This window comes from Aythya fuligula, chromosome 1 (assembly GCF_009819795.1).
Source record: "Aythya fuligula isolate bAytFul2 chromosome 1, bAytFul2.pri, whole genome shotgun sequence".
NCBI lineage: Eukaryota > Metazoa > Chordata > Aves > Anseriformes > Anatidae > Aythya > Aythya fuligula.
Genome location: NC_045559.1, coordinates 21,178,287 through 21,193,743, shown reverse-complemented (window position 1 = coordinate 21,193,743; position 15,457 = coordinate 21,178,287). Strand labels below are relative to the sequence as shown.

General features: G+C 39.7%; 1 protein-coding gene across 1 annotated transcript in view; it reads right to left on the bottom strand.

Moving 5' to 3' along the window:
• Positions 1 to 15,457, bottom strand: part of MOV10L1 (Mov10 like RISC complex RNA helicase 1) — a 36,677-nt gene extending 21,220 nt beyond the window's left edge. Inside the window, exons 1-8 of the mRNA XM_032203076.1 lie at positions 15,405 to 15,457; positions 13,004 to 13,194; positions 7,150 to 7,306; positions 6,660 to 6,772; positions 5,558 to 5,748; positions 3,554 to 3,694; positions 1,851 to 2,092; positions 1,525 to 1,720 (exon numbers count right to left, since the gene is read on the bottom strand). Coding sequence (XP_032058967.1) covers positions 1,525 to 1,720; positions 1,851 to 2,092; positions 3,554 to 3,694; positions 5,558 to 5,748; positions 6,660 to 6,772; positions 7,150 to 7,306; positions 13,004 to 13,129 — 1,166 coding nt within the window. The 5' untranslated portion in view covers positions 13,130 to 13,194; positions 15,405 to 15,457. The remainder of the gene's footprint in view (positions 1 to 1,524; positions 1,721 to 1,850; positions 2,093 to 3,553; positions 3,695 to 5,557; positions 5,749 to 6,659; positions 6,773 to 7,149; positions 7,307 to 13,003; positions 13,195 to 15,404) is intronic.

Below are 15,457 nucleotides of genomic sequence, written 5' to 3'. Positions count from 1 at the left end.
TTTTGCTCTGCCTTGCTTAAGGCTACTCAGAATGGAGTCCTAACTGCAAACACATCAAGTGGAGAAAGCAGGAAAGATCTTTATCTTGAAAAATGCACTTTGTATCTGTAAGTGGGCCTGGGGAGTGACAGAGGAAAAAAAGGTCAGAGGGAACTGTTTCTTCAGATCCAGTTCTAACGAACTTCAGACCAAAACCCTTTGCACACACCATCTGCTCCAAAAGCCCTTAAAGGACTCTTCCCAGCACTATCTAGAGCCAAATTCTCTCCTCGGCACTAACTACACAATCTAGTACTGTTACTGTGTGTCTGAAACAGAAGCATCCCAGAAGGATTCCAGCTTATTCTCTTCTTGGCAGAAGTGCCACTTTTTTGTGCCAACTAACACTACCTACTCAGGTTAAAGCTGTAGCCTGTTTCCTCTCTGATATACAAATTCAGTGCAGACACCAAACTGTCCAAATTTACGGTCTAAATTTTCAGTCCCTGTGGTCCCATAGGTGGCCAGCAAGTACTTGTTACCTTCATGCTGTACTCTCCCATGGAGAGTTGTGTGGATTGTTAGAAGGTCCTCACTCAGGCTTTGTGGTATTTACAGATGTACAGTGAAATATGAATTGCTCTTTCTACACCTCTCTCTCCATAAAGACAGGCCATGCTGGCAGCTTACCTTCTAACTGCAGCTAAATCACCCTAGGAAAACTGCTGCTGTTTTAAAATCGTGAGGCAGGGGGTAACAGAAGTAGCTGGAAAGTTCATGTATTATCATTTTGATGAACGAAACAATTTGACCTTGTTTTCCCCGTTCAACTTAAAAATTGATTCATTCATTGATTCATAAAAATCAATGGTGGTGGTACACAGTTTGTAGAGCTACATCAAAAGTAACTGAAAAGTACATGAAAGTAAGTTTTCCAGCAAGAGTTTCCTTCCTGAGTTCCGAAAGAGCTCACCAAACCACAACCTACTATTCTTAGCCAGTTCCCACGAAATATTTTGTACAGCAAAAGTACTTTCATTTACAAGGTGATTTATTATCTTTTGTTTTGTTTTCCCTGGCACAGATAACTTGCACTTAGTATCACAGGACAGGGAAGTTTGAGACTGGGACGTAGAGCAATGTGAATACATTCAGGGTGCTAAGACCAGAAGAAACATCAATCAGACAACACACAGAAATCCCCTGGAAAGCTACATTAGCTCTAGTGCTCATAGAGCAACTGATTTCCCAAACAGAATATAACCAGCTGTAGACTTTACCTTTACCTTACTACCTTTTCCCACGAACTACCTACTCCCACTATATTTCTTCATTTACTATTATCTTTTCTCTTGACAAACATCAGAACAAAGTGTTAAAATGCCAACCACTTCAAGCGCCAGTATAGATTTCTACATCATTTGCTAACAGATACTGGCTTTAATGTACACCAAAACAAAACCACGACAGTTCCCAGAAGGGAAGTATTAAGTCAGTTTTTATGATTTGTTTCCACCATATCAGTGAGAACAAAGAAATACTTACACAGCTGTGCATATGATCACTACAGATGTTTTTCCACCTGGTGGTATGACAACTTCTCCAGTAATGTTAGTGTGATTTACTGCCTGTTCAACATCTTCTTTTTGCTCTTTTTCACCATTATAGAGATTTTCATCTTTTACCAGGGAAACGTTTTCTTTTGTCTTTGATAAATTCCTTTCCTGAGGACTGTTTTCACCTGCAGGAAATGTTACATAAACTCTTTTATCAGGATTGTTATGGCTAGCACAGGCAAGCCTCTTCAAACAAACCTATGGGTCTTCTCATGAGTTAACACTCAGAATTCAAGTGGTAATAATTCACTGTACCTGAAATGACACCATTCTTCGTAACGCACGCATTATTCAGTGACTCATATGCTGTTCCTCCACTGCCATTACAGAAATTAATCGCAGCTTTTGAGACATTTTCTTGATTTATTGCAGAAGATGACAGATGCACTGATGGACTGTCCTGGCATTTTTGAGGAATCTGAAAACTGAATTGCTTGTCTTTCACCCATCCAGCTAATCTGCAGCTGATTAAGGACTGTGGTACACTCCCTTTATTCCTAGAAATAGTTATGTAATTATGTAATTAAATGCACAGTTAGGATTCATCTCTGCAAGCTTAATTCTACCTGTAGTTAAACGCAACCATTTGTAGTGGGGTCAGGTCACCATAACCACTACTGGAAAGAAGCAACACTGCTGCTTCTAACTCACTCGGCCTAGAACCCCTGCTGAATGTAGTGTTTCCAGGTCCACCAACCACTCTACAAAGTACAGCAGAAGAACCAGCAACATGCATACAGAAGTACCATGTATGAAAAAAGCGACAGCTTTTCTTCTCCAAATACAGGGTAACAAACTTTTAGGAAAAAAAAAAACACACAGCAACAAATAGGTGGTATTCAGATTGGACTCCACCTCAGCATCTTTGTGCAGATGTGAACAAAACCCCACCAAAACAAATAGAAAATCTAAGGATGCACCAACATAGTACGTCAGCACACAGGTTTTTGAGAGAAAAAGTCTGGTCTGCTTTTAATATACAAGTATAGAACAGTTTTGTTTTAAGACTGAGGAACACAGCATATCTGCATTTTAAACTGAACACACACAAGCAAAAGCATTTACATTGATCCTCATTTCAGAGAGGAAACAGTGCTCCAGGCACAGAGCAGCGATTCTTCTGCGGCCTGTGGAGAGGCCCCTGGTGGAGCCCTGCAGCCCATGGGTCCCACATGGAGCAGATTTCCACACTGCAGCCTGTGGAGGAGCCCCCGGTGGGGAAGGTGGCTGTGGCCCATGGAGATCCCCTGCAGGAGCAGGCCCCAGGCCAGAGCTGCAGCCCACGCAGGAGCAGAGGATCTGAGGGGAGATGCTGCCTGTGGGGAACCCGTGCTGGAGCAGTTTGCTCCTGGGGGATGGACCCTGTGGTACGGAGCCATGTGGGAGCAGTTCTTGAAGAGCTGCTGCCTGTGGGCAGTCCCCGCAGGCTCAGTTAGGGAAGGACGGCATCCTGTGGGAGGGACCCCACGTGGAGCAGGGGCAGGGAGTGACCGTGAAGGAGTGGCAGAGACAAAGCATCAGGGACTGACCGCAGCCTCCAGTCCCCATTCTCCTGTGCTGCTTGGGGGAGGAGGTAGAAGAGGGTGGATAGGGGCAAAGGTTGTTTTTGGTTTGCTTTTAGTTTCTCACTGCTCTAGCCTGTTGGTGATAGACAATAAATTACACTAATTTCCCCATGCTGAGTCTGTTTTGCCCACGACAATACTTGGTAAGTGAACTTCCTGTCCTTATCTCAACTCTTGATCCTGTATTTTCTCCCCTTTTTCCTTTGAGTAGGGGGAGTGAGAGAGCAGCTGTGGTGGAGCTCAGCTGCCCTGCTGGATAAAAGCACTGCAGTGGATTACCTGAAGGCCATAAACAACAACATTTAACTACGAAAGGCTTCTGTACGAAAGACAAGTTTACAGATTATAGAGGGGTGGAAAGGTAGAAAGCTTAGAACAACCAGAAGGGCTTACTCTATCCAAATGACCATGCTTCTAGATTCCCCCTGCTTCAGAGTTCCAAAATCCGCTGTTCTTGATACTTCCAGCCCTCCTTTGTTTCTCATTAAGTTTTCATACGGGTCATCCAGATCAATTGGGTCGGAGTGAGATTGTCTGTAAGAAGATTGGATTTTATGTAGTCATTCAATTTTAGGTAGGGAATTTAAAACACATTGACTATGGAAGCATCACTGATTCAGCACACTCACTCAGGAATTATCTTTAAGAACAACTACGCCAGAGAATAGTCACAATATTTATGAACAAGCAGGGGAGAGGATTTGCTTTCTCAGCTAGTTGTAATTCCAAAACCATTAAGTTACCTTTATTAGCTGATGTTGTTTCATCAAGTTGATGAAAGGCTTGTTTTTAACAACACAATAAACCAAACTCTGAAACTCTGAATATAAGATAAAATTGATTAAGAAGCTAGCTGTCTTTCTTGAAGAACTGAACCAAATCCAAACAGTGACTGAAGCTACTGTGGATCTCTTTGGGAGCTGAACCAAGACACAAGAGAGACCAGGGTCCTTAGCAAGAGTCTTGCTGAGCAGCAGAGCTCGAGAAAGAAAAATGACTAGCCTTCAAACCTTTCTGAACACATACCCTAAGCACTTAGGTCTTCTGCCTGCTGCAGTCTACAAGCATACTTGAAAAAAAAAAAAAAAAAAGTTAAAAAAGCTAAGAACAAAAAAGAACCTTAAATACTACTGTTATACACATTTGTGATGAGAAAAGCCTTCAAGGCCAAAGCCACGTGCTCTTTCCTGTCAGACAGCAACTGTAGCTCTCAACGGTCAGTGTCAGCTACCAGCAAGCCTTTTTCAAAATCATTACTTTCTTAATTGTAGAGCAGAATTCAGTTGATTAAAATGGCACTTGGTTTAATCATTTCTTCGATATTTATATATCCTCAGTGAGTACCTTAGTCACCTAACACAATGAAGTATAAAATTATCACAGCTGCTCTTATTAGCTGCAGAGTTTACTCTCAAGCCCACTAGATGTTCTCCATTGCAGCTTAGCCTGGCTCATTTTGATGTGAGAAAGTCCAATAGAACTGAGAAATCAACCTAATATCTATTCTTGTAAGATTTTTGATATAAATCCATCACTAATAAGCTCAACCAAACTGTATTGTGTCAATGTGATGTGAAACACTTCCAGTTCTACCTAGGTTAAAAGTTAAGCCTACTATATCCATTATTTCTGGTGAGAGCAGACAGCCTTATTCCATTCGTCACAGGTCCTTTGAAGATGGACGTACTGCCCTTGGCCATCTTCTCCTAGAGAGGAAGAAAGCAAATTCTTCCATAGGTGATGTTTTCTGAGGTATAGGAAAGTCTGTTGTACTCTCCTTTGACTCTCCAATTGGTCCACTGCCTATTTCTGGCTGACAGAATCAGGCTGAGCAATCCCACCTAGTCCCTGTCAGCACTGAGTGCTGACTTGAACTCACAAGTCCAGCTACAGATGTGTCCTGCAGAACTGCTACTGGCTCGTTACTTCGTATTCAGCATTTCTGTAGGGGATTATTTCATAAGGTTGTGCTTCTTCCCATACTAAACTACATTTATTTCCATGTCAGTTCCACTGAATATAGGTTTCAAACAGTAAAGGTCCTCACTGGAAGAACATCACAAATTACTGGAAATTAAGTAAAAGCATGAGCTTGGCATTATTCTAATTAAATTGTGCAAAATTCCATCCTTGCCTAGCTGTATTTCTGAGCTCAGCTGCTACTGGTTTTACTCCTTTAGTAAGCACAGATGCCTCCACCTTCTGGAAAGGAAGGAGAAAGAGCCAGGGCTAAAACATACTCTGATCTTCCCATCATCATGTCTTCTAGTCAACTAGTCAAGAATCCAAACCACAGTATCTCTTGTTTAATAGATGCAAGAAAATTGCACCTAAACTGCAAGCTGCAATTTATCCTTAGTCATTAGCAAGTGGAAAGAAGAAAAGAATGAATGTTACCCCTTCTGGTCGACTGGAGCCAAGCAGAGAGCTCTCCAAACATAAAATGACTGATTGCTCTCCACCACTATCACATTTACTAGATCATGTACACGAGGTGAATAGCCATCAGGAAGTCTCAACGAATCCAAAGTGAAAAATATATTCTCATCTACAGTACCATTTCTTCCACAGACGCTGGTAACGCGAACCTGGAACAGGTTGTTAAGCAGGTAATACCAAGTAACACTGAATAATCTAAGTGACATACTATCATTGCTTAATTTTCTGTGAAAGTCACGCTAGCATTAACAGAGCAACAATCTGAAATTTCAGTTATTTATGAAAGACAAACATACAGCCTTAACCTAGAATCACTGTGCTTGTCTACAGATTTAAAGATGTAAAGAGACAGAAGCACTTCAAGCATTAGGTTCTACTTCCATGTGGTACGTTTGACTTAATAATGATACCCATTGTATAAATTAGGTAAGTTGGAAGACTTCAGTACTAGCAGTCACAACAGGAGGAATTTTCTTTTCCTCCTCTTCCTACGAGGACAAGCAGATATTATTCTACATATAAAGTTAAGCTAAATACGATAAGCCATAGAAATCACTATTACTAGAGGGCATGAGTATTTTCAGTAAAATAAAAAAGGGACAATTACTGTTTTAAAGCCGACATACTTGGACAAGTTTAACATAAATTCCAGTTATCACTTCTTTAAAAGTTTGGCTGCAGTAGGGATGTGTGGATTTTCAACATAACTAAACCAGTAAGCATCCAAATTCAGAATCAATAGCCAGTATGTTAGTTAATCAACCTGTTCTATCCAGAACGTGCCTAAATTTAAAAAAAACCTTCACATATAGGATTATTTCTAAACCAGCAATGAGTTGGTATCTTTTATGCAACACATCTTGAAAAACATGTACCAAGTTGCAATCCTGAAAGTACCCACAAACTCCACAACTTCATGAAAGATTCCCTTTGTCAAAAACCCTAATGTAGTAGGTGGCATCACTGCTCATAGCAGGGGGGTGGACTGGAGGATCTTTAAGGTCCCTTTCAACCTGAGCCATCCTATGATTCCATGAAAAACAACATGCAGAATGTTTACCTTGTCCACTCGCTTATATCTCAAAGGCTTTACAGCAACTGCTTCACTGCTCCATGTTGTTGGTTTAATAAAATACTGTGCTTGCACCAAGTCACCTACATAAGGCTTGAAACCTATGCGAAACAGAGCATTTCAAGTTAATTGCTATTGATTGCATTTGCATTACTCCCATACAGAACTAATTGAAGTTAAACAATGCGACCAGCCAAATGAATTATTTAGATCCAATGAGTTGAAGCTTCTCTTTTTAGTTCTTCTCATCCCGACCAGGTTATGACAGACTATGCAAATGGTGCCAGTGGAAAGTACACTTCTATACTCCAGGACTGCAAGTACATCATGCTCAGTGAGAATGATGACACAGCTTTCTTCACCCAACTCCCCTTATTTATTTCACTACATACACTATCAGAACTTCTTTGTGATGCGGTCTGCGTGCTTCAGATTAACAGGAAATTAAGGAAGAACAAACAAGAAAGCCCCTACACACCTTCACAGACATCTTCCATTGTGAAATGAGTAGTCTGATTAATGTAGCCACCATCCTTACAGAGAGAAGTAATATTGCCAATTAATATTCTGGCATGCTGCTCAGAAGCATTACACGCGGTACTGTAGCTTCCCCATGTAGTCTGGACTGCATCTACCTATTAATACAATAAACAGAAAAAAACATACACAGCTGACACTTACAAGTGTGTGGTTATTTTATAAAGCAGACTGTGGGGGGAGATGTGGAGGGAGGATTGGGAGGGACCGCGGGTGGAACAAAGGGTCATGGGGATCCGGGGCGGTCACGTGTACAGGTATAAGAAGCTATGCTACACAGCAATAAATTGGCACTTGAGCTAGACACGGTGTGTCCATCTCTGGTGTCCCTGCTCTGGGAGCAGCCGTCCAGGCAGCCAATCGATGTTGTCTCTCGGGCTGGGGTAGCACGAAGAGTGGCAACACAGACAGTTTATATAGATGTTATGAAATTCTCAGAATTCCAACTGCTGCTGGAAGTCAAACTCATTAGACATTCTATACTCACCATAGCTGTTCATTTTTGTAGACAAGAAGGAGCAGTAAACAGCAAGGAACTTCCCCTTTAAGAAATCTGCTGCGTGCTTCAGTGGTAGACAGTGAAATAGTTAAATATTGATTTGCCAAACGTATGTCATGCCTCTTCTGCGTTAGCTCTACTGTTAAGTGTTTTCTTAATATTGATAAGAGGAACTGTATCCTCAACCCTGCAATTTAACTGTATGCAAGTGGATCTAGACCATTGCTATTTCAGAAAGCAATAAAAATACACATTGTCAAAATGCCATTTATAAACACCTTATGCATTTTATGCTGTCCCTCAGTCATTCTTTAATCACTGAGATTGAAAACAAACATCTGCTTCTTAAATGCTCTCCGTATCAGCACCTCAAAAGTAAGTTTACTTGCTTAAGCAGGCCTTTGCAGAATGCAAGCCACAAACCATCAATGTTTACAAAGCCGTTTAACCCCGCACAGTTATGTTGGGGCCAAGGATAATAGGACCTCTGCTGTTAATTACTCAATATAAGCACACTAACAATGCCTAGAGCTGTGAATTGCCTTCCTTGCTTCTGTAGGGCCACTACCATCGTGGGGTCAGGAGTCCTGGCTCTACATTTCAAATGCTTATTATTCGGTTTCCTCGCTCTCTAGAAACGCTGATGGAACCAGTAACAATGCCAATGCCACCGCACAGATGCACTCAACTGTCACACAAGAACTGCTGACTCCGTACAGTATGCAGAGAAACTGGACTGTGCAACAGAGCAGAAGGAAGGAGATCGCCAGTTCTTTTGTGAGGGTAATGAGGATTAGGATGGAAGAAAGCATTATGAAAGTATGCAAGGTATCTCTGCGGTGATTAAACAAATTGAATGAAATGCCTGTGGACAACTTTTTCAATGACTGATACATATGTAGTGTAAGTGTACAAATCAGATCATTAAGTTAACACAGTCAATAATATCTTCATCTTTTTAAGGTGATGTTCCACGAAAGCTTATTTCAGAAAGCATCTCCAAATTGACAACCAGAATAAAGAAGCTGAGAGGAAACATAACATAATGTAGGTGAGAGTAACCGGAACAAAATCAACCTAAACCGGATGGAAAAGAAATAAATAACTGTAGTGTTTTCACTTCTATGTGAAGATTAGAAACTCAGAACTAGAAAGTACTTCCTTAATGTATAATGTGAAAAGTCACCCCAACAAAGGAGTCTGTCTAATGTCATCTTTCTTTTACAGATCAACATTTGTGCAGAGATGAAAATCAGTCCTATGCCCACACTTTTCATAAATACTAAAAGGAATTTTACACTTGTTACATGCGGTTACATTTGTGTAGTGCACTTTTTGGAGACCATTTTTACCAAGAACAAGTACATTACAAAGCAAGAATAGACTGAATATTAACTGCTTTGTCTTGATCATACAGATCATATCCCAGATGCTGGCTGTGGTGGTTTTACTTCAGCTGGGCAGCTGAGCTCCACCACAGACACTCTCTCACTCAACGCAAAGGAAAGAGGGAGAAAATACAACGCAAAAGGCTCAAGGGTTGAGGTAAGGACAGGGAGATTACTCAACAATTATTGTGACGGGCAATACAGACTCAAAGTAGAGAAAGATTAGAGAAATTTATTGCCTATTACTATCAAGCCAGAGAAGTGAAAAACGAAGAAAAACTGAAAACACCTTTCCCCAGTCCACCCTCTTCCACCTCCTCCCCCCGGAGCGGCACAGAAGAATGGGGGGCTTCCCTTTGAGGATGGGGAGTGAGAGCACAGTTGTGGTGGAGCTCAGCAGCCCACCTGAGTAAAGCCACCATGGAATCGGAATGGCCTGGGCTGGAAGGGACCTTCAAGATCATCCGGTTCCAACCCCCAACACAGACAGGGATGCCACCTGCTATATCAGGTTGCTAAGCACCCCATCTCTACTCCAGTTTGTGAACAGTTTAAGGACACAACTATGTATTCTACAGTCAATACTTCTATACTGCATTTTTTCCCTCTTCTGTCTGAAAAGAACAGTTGTACCATATTTCTTTTTATTTGCAGGAGTTCACAGACTACTGCATCCTTTGAAGAAATGAGCTTTGTCTCCTTACTTATTTGATTGTGAATACCACTAAAATAGATAAAATGAAGGGAAATGAGGTTACCTTACAAGATGCTAGGTTTTTATTTATTTTTTAAATATAACTACTAGAGCTGACAATATTTTAGAAATCTTTCATTAGATTTCTTGTGGTATTTCATTTTAGGTCCTATGATCAAATTCTGTCTTTATTACTCTTCTTTCCTTAGTCTCATTTCATCAGCAAAACTGCATCGGTTGCAAAAATGAAATGGGTTTCCAAGGAAAAACTCCCCAAGAATTTTGCATGTAACTGGAGTTCATTTTACTATGTGATGTTGTCTTATATAGTTCTGATTTTTAATTCGAAACATCTTTATTTCAGGAATTGTTCATGATGCTATTCTGAGTAAAAGACAGGAGAAAACAGCGCAAAATGGAAGCATGAAACATTTGAAGTCTTCTTGAAATCATGTTATAAAAAAAGATGTCTTACATTCAGATTTAAAAAAGACCTAGTTGTTATGAACTGCAAACATCTCAGAAATAGTTTGGCATCATTAGTTATTATCTAACCAGCAACGGAACTTGAAAAAAGTCTGCTGAAGTAACTACTGTGTTTCCCCAATCATCTATAGAACTCATGAATATATAAAATGCATCTAAACACCCAAACATCACACAGTAAAATGCAAATCACTTAAGTCTTCTAGCACTTAATTTTCTATCTACTTTTATTTGAGAGGTCACATTTTCAATCAACTTCATTTTACCAGACTCAGCACAGTTACTGCCAATTCAGCCACTAAAGAAGAAAAACTCCTGAACATTTATTTTAATAAACAAACAGCCTCTAGGCTATTTCCATGATGGAAATAGGAACTTACGTGCAAGTCCTTAGAGCAGCCAGAAAGTTTGGCTTCCCCCTTAACTCAGTGTTCATCTCATGGAATGAGTATCATGTTCAACTGAAAAGCATGGTTATTACTGATCAATAGCGATTACAAAAAGGCTTTTGGCCACCATCCAGCATCTTTGCACTGGTTTCCTGTTTACAGGTTAAGTAGATACAGGTCTTTCCATAAAATTAACAGCTATACTGACTGATGGAAGTTAGAGCTTAAAATCTTAAGGGGATCTTTAAATTCAAGGCAAATTAAGCGATATAGTAAAATAAATGTAACTTTCTAGATTACCTTCTGTAGGAACATGTATTTTACAGAAAGCAGCTCTTTCAGATGGTAAGCACATACCTTCACTTCTCCTACATCCACAAAATCACACTGATAGGAAGAATCTACTACAGGAAATAGAGCTGTGTTGTACTGAACTGCTCATGCAATCAGTCACAAGGCAGCCTGTGATGGTATTTGGTTCTTCCTTACAAAGGCTCTACTGGCCATACACACAGCTCTTCAAAAAGAGCAGCAGCATGAATAGTCACTTTTAAAATTCTTACATTTTCAGTCATATATACATAAAGCTCACATACACATCTAACACATGCCTGCCACCACACGCACCCTTTTCTGAACATTGGATGTTTTATGCAGCAAGGCACACTAGCAATTACATGATCTACATATCGCAGACACACTGCAGATGCCTCTGCACATATACATGACATCAAGTGGAATTCTAGCTGTTCAGAAGTTTACGGTTTTAGCTTGAATTCAGACACATGGGAAATTAAAATAGATGGGTCAAATGCTCAGATTTTAAGGATTTGGGAAGGTGAAAATGAGAAATAAAAAATACACTCTACAGTTTCAGGATTGTTCAACAGACATGATCGGAAAACCATACAGTACATTGCAACAGACAAGCCACCAGTTTCAGTTATGATCTGTATATCATCCTGCTACAAACATACACCACTTGACACTAAGCGAGCTGTAGTACACATCGAGATAATGCAAACTGGCTTCCATAAGACAGCTGGTTATTGCTGGACACTGACCAAAACGTTTCTGAAGTAACAAAATCAGGATACTGCACAGAAGGAAGGCATGAGACATCAAGAACACTACATGCTAATCAGTACAAGATTTTGACCTCCTTTCCCTAGTTATTGACATCATTTGTCGATTTAGCATAGTAAGGGCAAGTAAATAGCAATGATGAGTTCTTCAATCTGATCGCTTCTACTCCCATTAAACCTGTGTATAAGAACTTTATTTAATTTTTTGTAACCTTTACTAATACTTTGTTTAACCATCAACTTCCTATTACCTGCAGCATGATGCCTGAAGCTACTGTGATGACTACATTCTTTATAAGAAGCAGGAGAACCTAAAATCCTTAATTATAAAATAATCCATTTACAAGGAAGGTCAGCTTCAAAATCACAGTTATATCGAGACTGGCTCCCTGCAGCCAGCTCAAGTCCAGCTAGACTTACTCTCTTTGGCTCAGGCTTTTGTTCAGGGTGAGTTTGCTGATGAAGCACACTGGCCCAGTGCTGAACTCAAAGCATAATGTAGCTAAGCTGAGCAGATGCCAGCAAAGAAGATTGGTTCTGTACCCCCAGTTACCAAGTGCTTCTGCATGGCTGGCAGCCTTTGAAGCAGCAGTTATGTTTACATAATATCCAAACAAAGAAGGGCTATTGGACTCAGCCTCTCTGTGTAAGAAAGCTAGATTATCACACGCACCTGAGCTACGCCTGATTTTAAAAAATTACAGCAGATTAAAATTGAAAGCAATGGATAATCAAGCCTGAAGTAGGTTTACAGATGAAGCATCAAGATGTACTGAAATGTCCCTTTTAACAACTCTGTGGCATTAAGTTATTGAATTTTTACAATAAGAAATTCTGACATTTGTGTTCCTGTTCACTTTTGTTCCAAAAAAGTAAACTTACAGACACTGGCTTTATTCCCCTATCAATTCATATAGCAATGTCATAAATATAACTCAAACTCAAAAGGGAACATACAGATTCGAGTTAGCTATGATTAAACAAACTCTGATGCACTTACCTCAAACAACAGTATAATATTTACTACATCTGGATCTACACTCAGAGCACGAGCACTACAAGAATAATACGCTAAAAAAAATAGCATACATTCAGTGCAAAACCAATTATCCTCTGTAAGTGAAAAGCTGGAAGTTTCTCTTTTTTTTTTTTTTTTAAACCATTCAGGAGACTAAAATTATAGTAACTTCCACAACACACAGTCTCAATTAATTTACAGAGAAAGTGAGACTACCATTTATATTCACCTCTTACCCTGATGGCCTTCAAGCCACTTGATATTTTGTCCTCTTCAACAACAGCAATAACTTCCTGTCCAACAGCCAGTGGCATACCATTTGAAACGGCATCTTTTGTGAAGATTATCAAGTCATTGATCATCCCATAATCATGGCAAAATCTCGTCACCACTCCTTGCACGGTTTTTACTTCTTTATGACCTGCATCTACAAAAAGTAGGTGTAAAAGCAAATCACTTGATCAAAGAACCATTAAATGTGTAATGAATGCTAGTAAGAATGCTATTACTTTTGATCAAGAAGTCATTCTCTTGCCCAGCTTAAATATCCACAGCAATTACAAACCAGTTTCACACTTAAAACTTGAAGGCTTATAGAAGAAAGCTTGTTAAATACAAATATTGTTTGTCTTTAAGCTATATAGAAAACATACTTCAAAAAAACTTAAAATTAAAAACAAACTAACAAAAAAACCTGAAAGTTAAACAATTTCTCCCAAAAGTTCTGGGCCAACAGCTATTTTCAGCATTTTCCATATCAAAAGAAACAGTTCTCAGCATTCTTTTCATTAGGAATCCAACACATTTCAGTTTTCTATACTGAAAAAGTAGGGAAAGTAAACAAGCATGATGCTATATAAATCCATTTATCACAGCTGTTTGTGTAATAATATGCTTCTGAACTGAGATGTGCTGTTCTGGAAATCCGTAACTTTTAAGTCTTTTGTTTTAGAAGTAGTATCTACTTACACACCACAGAAACTTTCCCTCAACAGCACTGTAGTACAATGTCAGGCTTAAGCTAATCTACTTCAGCCCAGCTTTACAGTTCTAAGGTATTATTAGCTACACTAACAACCATGACTATTAATAGTTTGTTTTGCTTTGTTTACCTGAGTATGCAAGAAGTACTTTTTAGTAGTTTGAATAAAGCATTATTTGTAAGATATTTGCATTTATCATAGTTAATGCTGCAGTAAACAAAATGTCTATTTAAGTCACCAGAGTGCTCCTCCCTGTTAAACCATCCCATATACCTGCTCCAACACAAAACATTTAGCATTATCCTATAATCTAAATGCAGAACCAGCATGCATGAAAAATAAGATTCCTACAGCCACAAAACACAAGGTTTGAAAATCTAAACGCAATACTTTGTTTAAAAGCTGATTTAATTTTAAGAAACATCAGTGAGGCTCCAGCCCTACAAAAATCAGTCCTCCCTAGTTTGATGCACCTAATTCATAGAGGTTGTAGCTTAGAAACAAGCATTCCTGGGGAATCCTCTATAAAAAAAAAAAAAATAATAAAATAAATAAAAAAAAAATTAGAGCACTAGTTAATAGTAACATACTACTGAAAATAATTTTACAATTAGCTATCTGTGTGAGAAACCAAGAGACACTTTTGTCTACCTCTAAACGTAGAGCAAAAAACTAGATTTTGTTTTAAAAATATTCCTTCTTGTTTTGGTCACTTACACTCACTTCTGGGTGTGTACTGCATAATTGTAAGTAAGTTTCCATGTTGTGCAGTCCACTCCATCATGCAACCTTCCTGTTGACTGTCCCCTCCCAACAATACTTACATATAACACTACTAGAAACGTCTTAAGTGTACACCATTTTCAAGCCTCAAAGCATTGAGGTTATGTTATTTTTGGCAGCAGGATGCAGTGCACATCCTTCAAGAACTACTTACAAAGAGGTTGAAATACTTGATCAGGTACCTTTGTTTACTCATAGATGTGGAGTGATGCTTACATTTTTTTTGCTTACTTTTAAAACTTGTATTATGACTATTAGGTGAAGGAATGTAGCAAAAAAATGTATTTCTTATATAAAACATTTAATCCTCAGCCTTTATGTCCTCTGAGAGGGAAGAATTGAAAGCTGAAGTTATTTCTCCAGTGACTTCAGGTCTTAAATTTATCCTTTAGAGGTATTAACAGTTTTTTTTTTTTTTTTTTGCTGATGTTTGCATTCTGTCAACAACCTATTAACATTGTAAATTCTTCTAAATGCAACTTTAAGTGGTGAACATTGGACATAACCCAGAAGTTGGACTCAATGATCATAACTGGGCCCCTTCCAACTCAAGATATTCTGATTCTATGATCTTCTCCACATAACAGCCCATTAGAAAGCAGCTAAGAGAACTTATGAACACGGTGTTACAGAGGAAAGCCCCAAGAGCCAACTGGCACCACACACCCTTCACGCCTCACTCCATGCTCTAATCAGCAACAGTGGTTAAAGAACCGAGGAGAGGCGGTGTGAAGCAGCTGCCAGGACGCGGTTAGGAGGCAACAAATCCCCTCCTGCTCCCGCTCTGCCTCCCCACCCTGAGCAGCTCGGCCCCGGCCCGGCCCCACGCAGCCCCGCACCCGGCCTCATGCAGCCCTGCGGGAACCTCTACCTGCGCCCGCCCGCCTCACGTCGCCTCCTTCATCGCCCTCCGCCCGCCTCCAG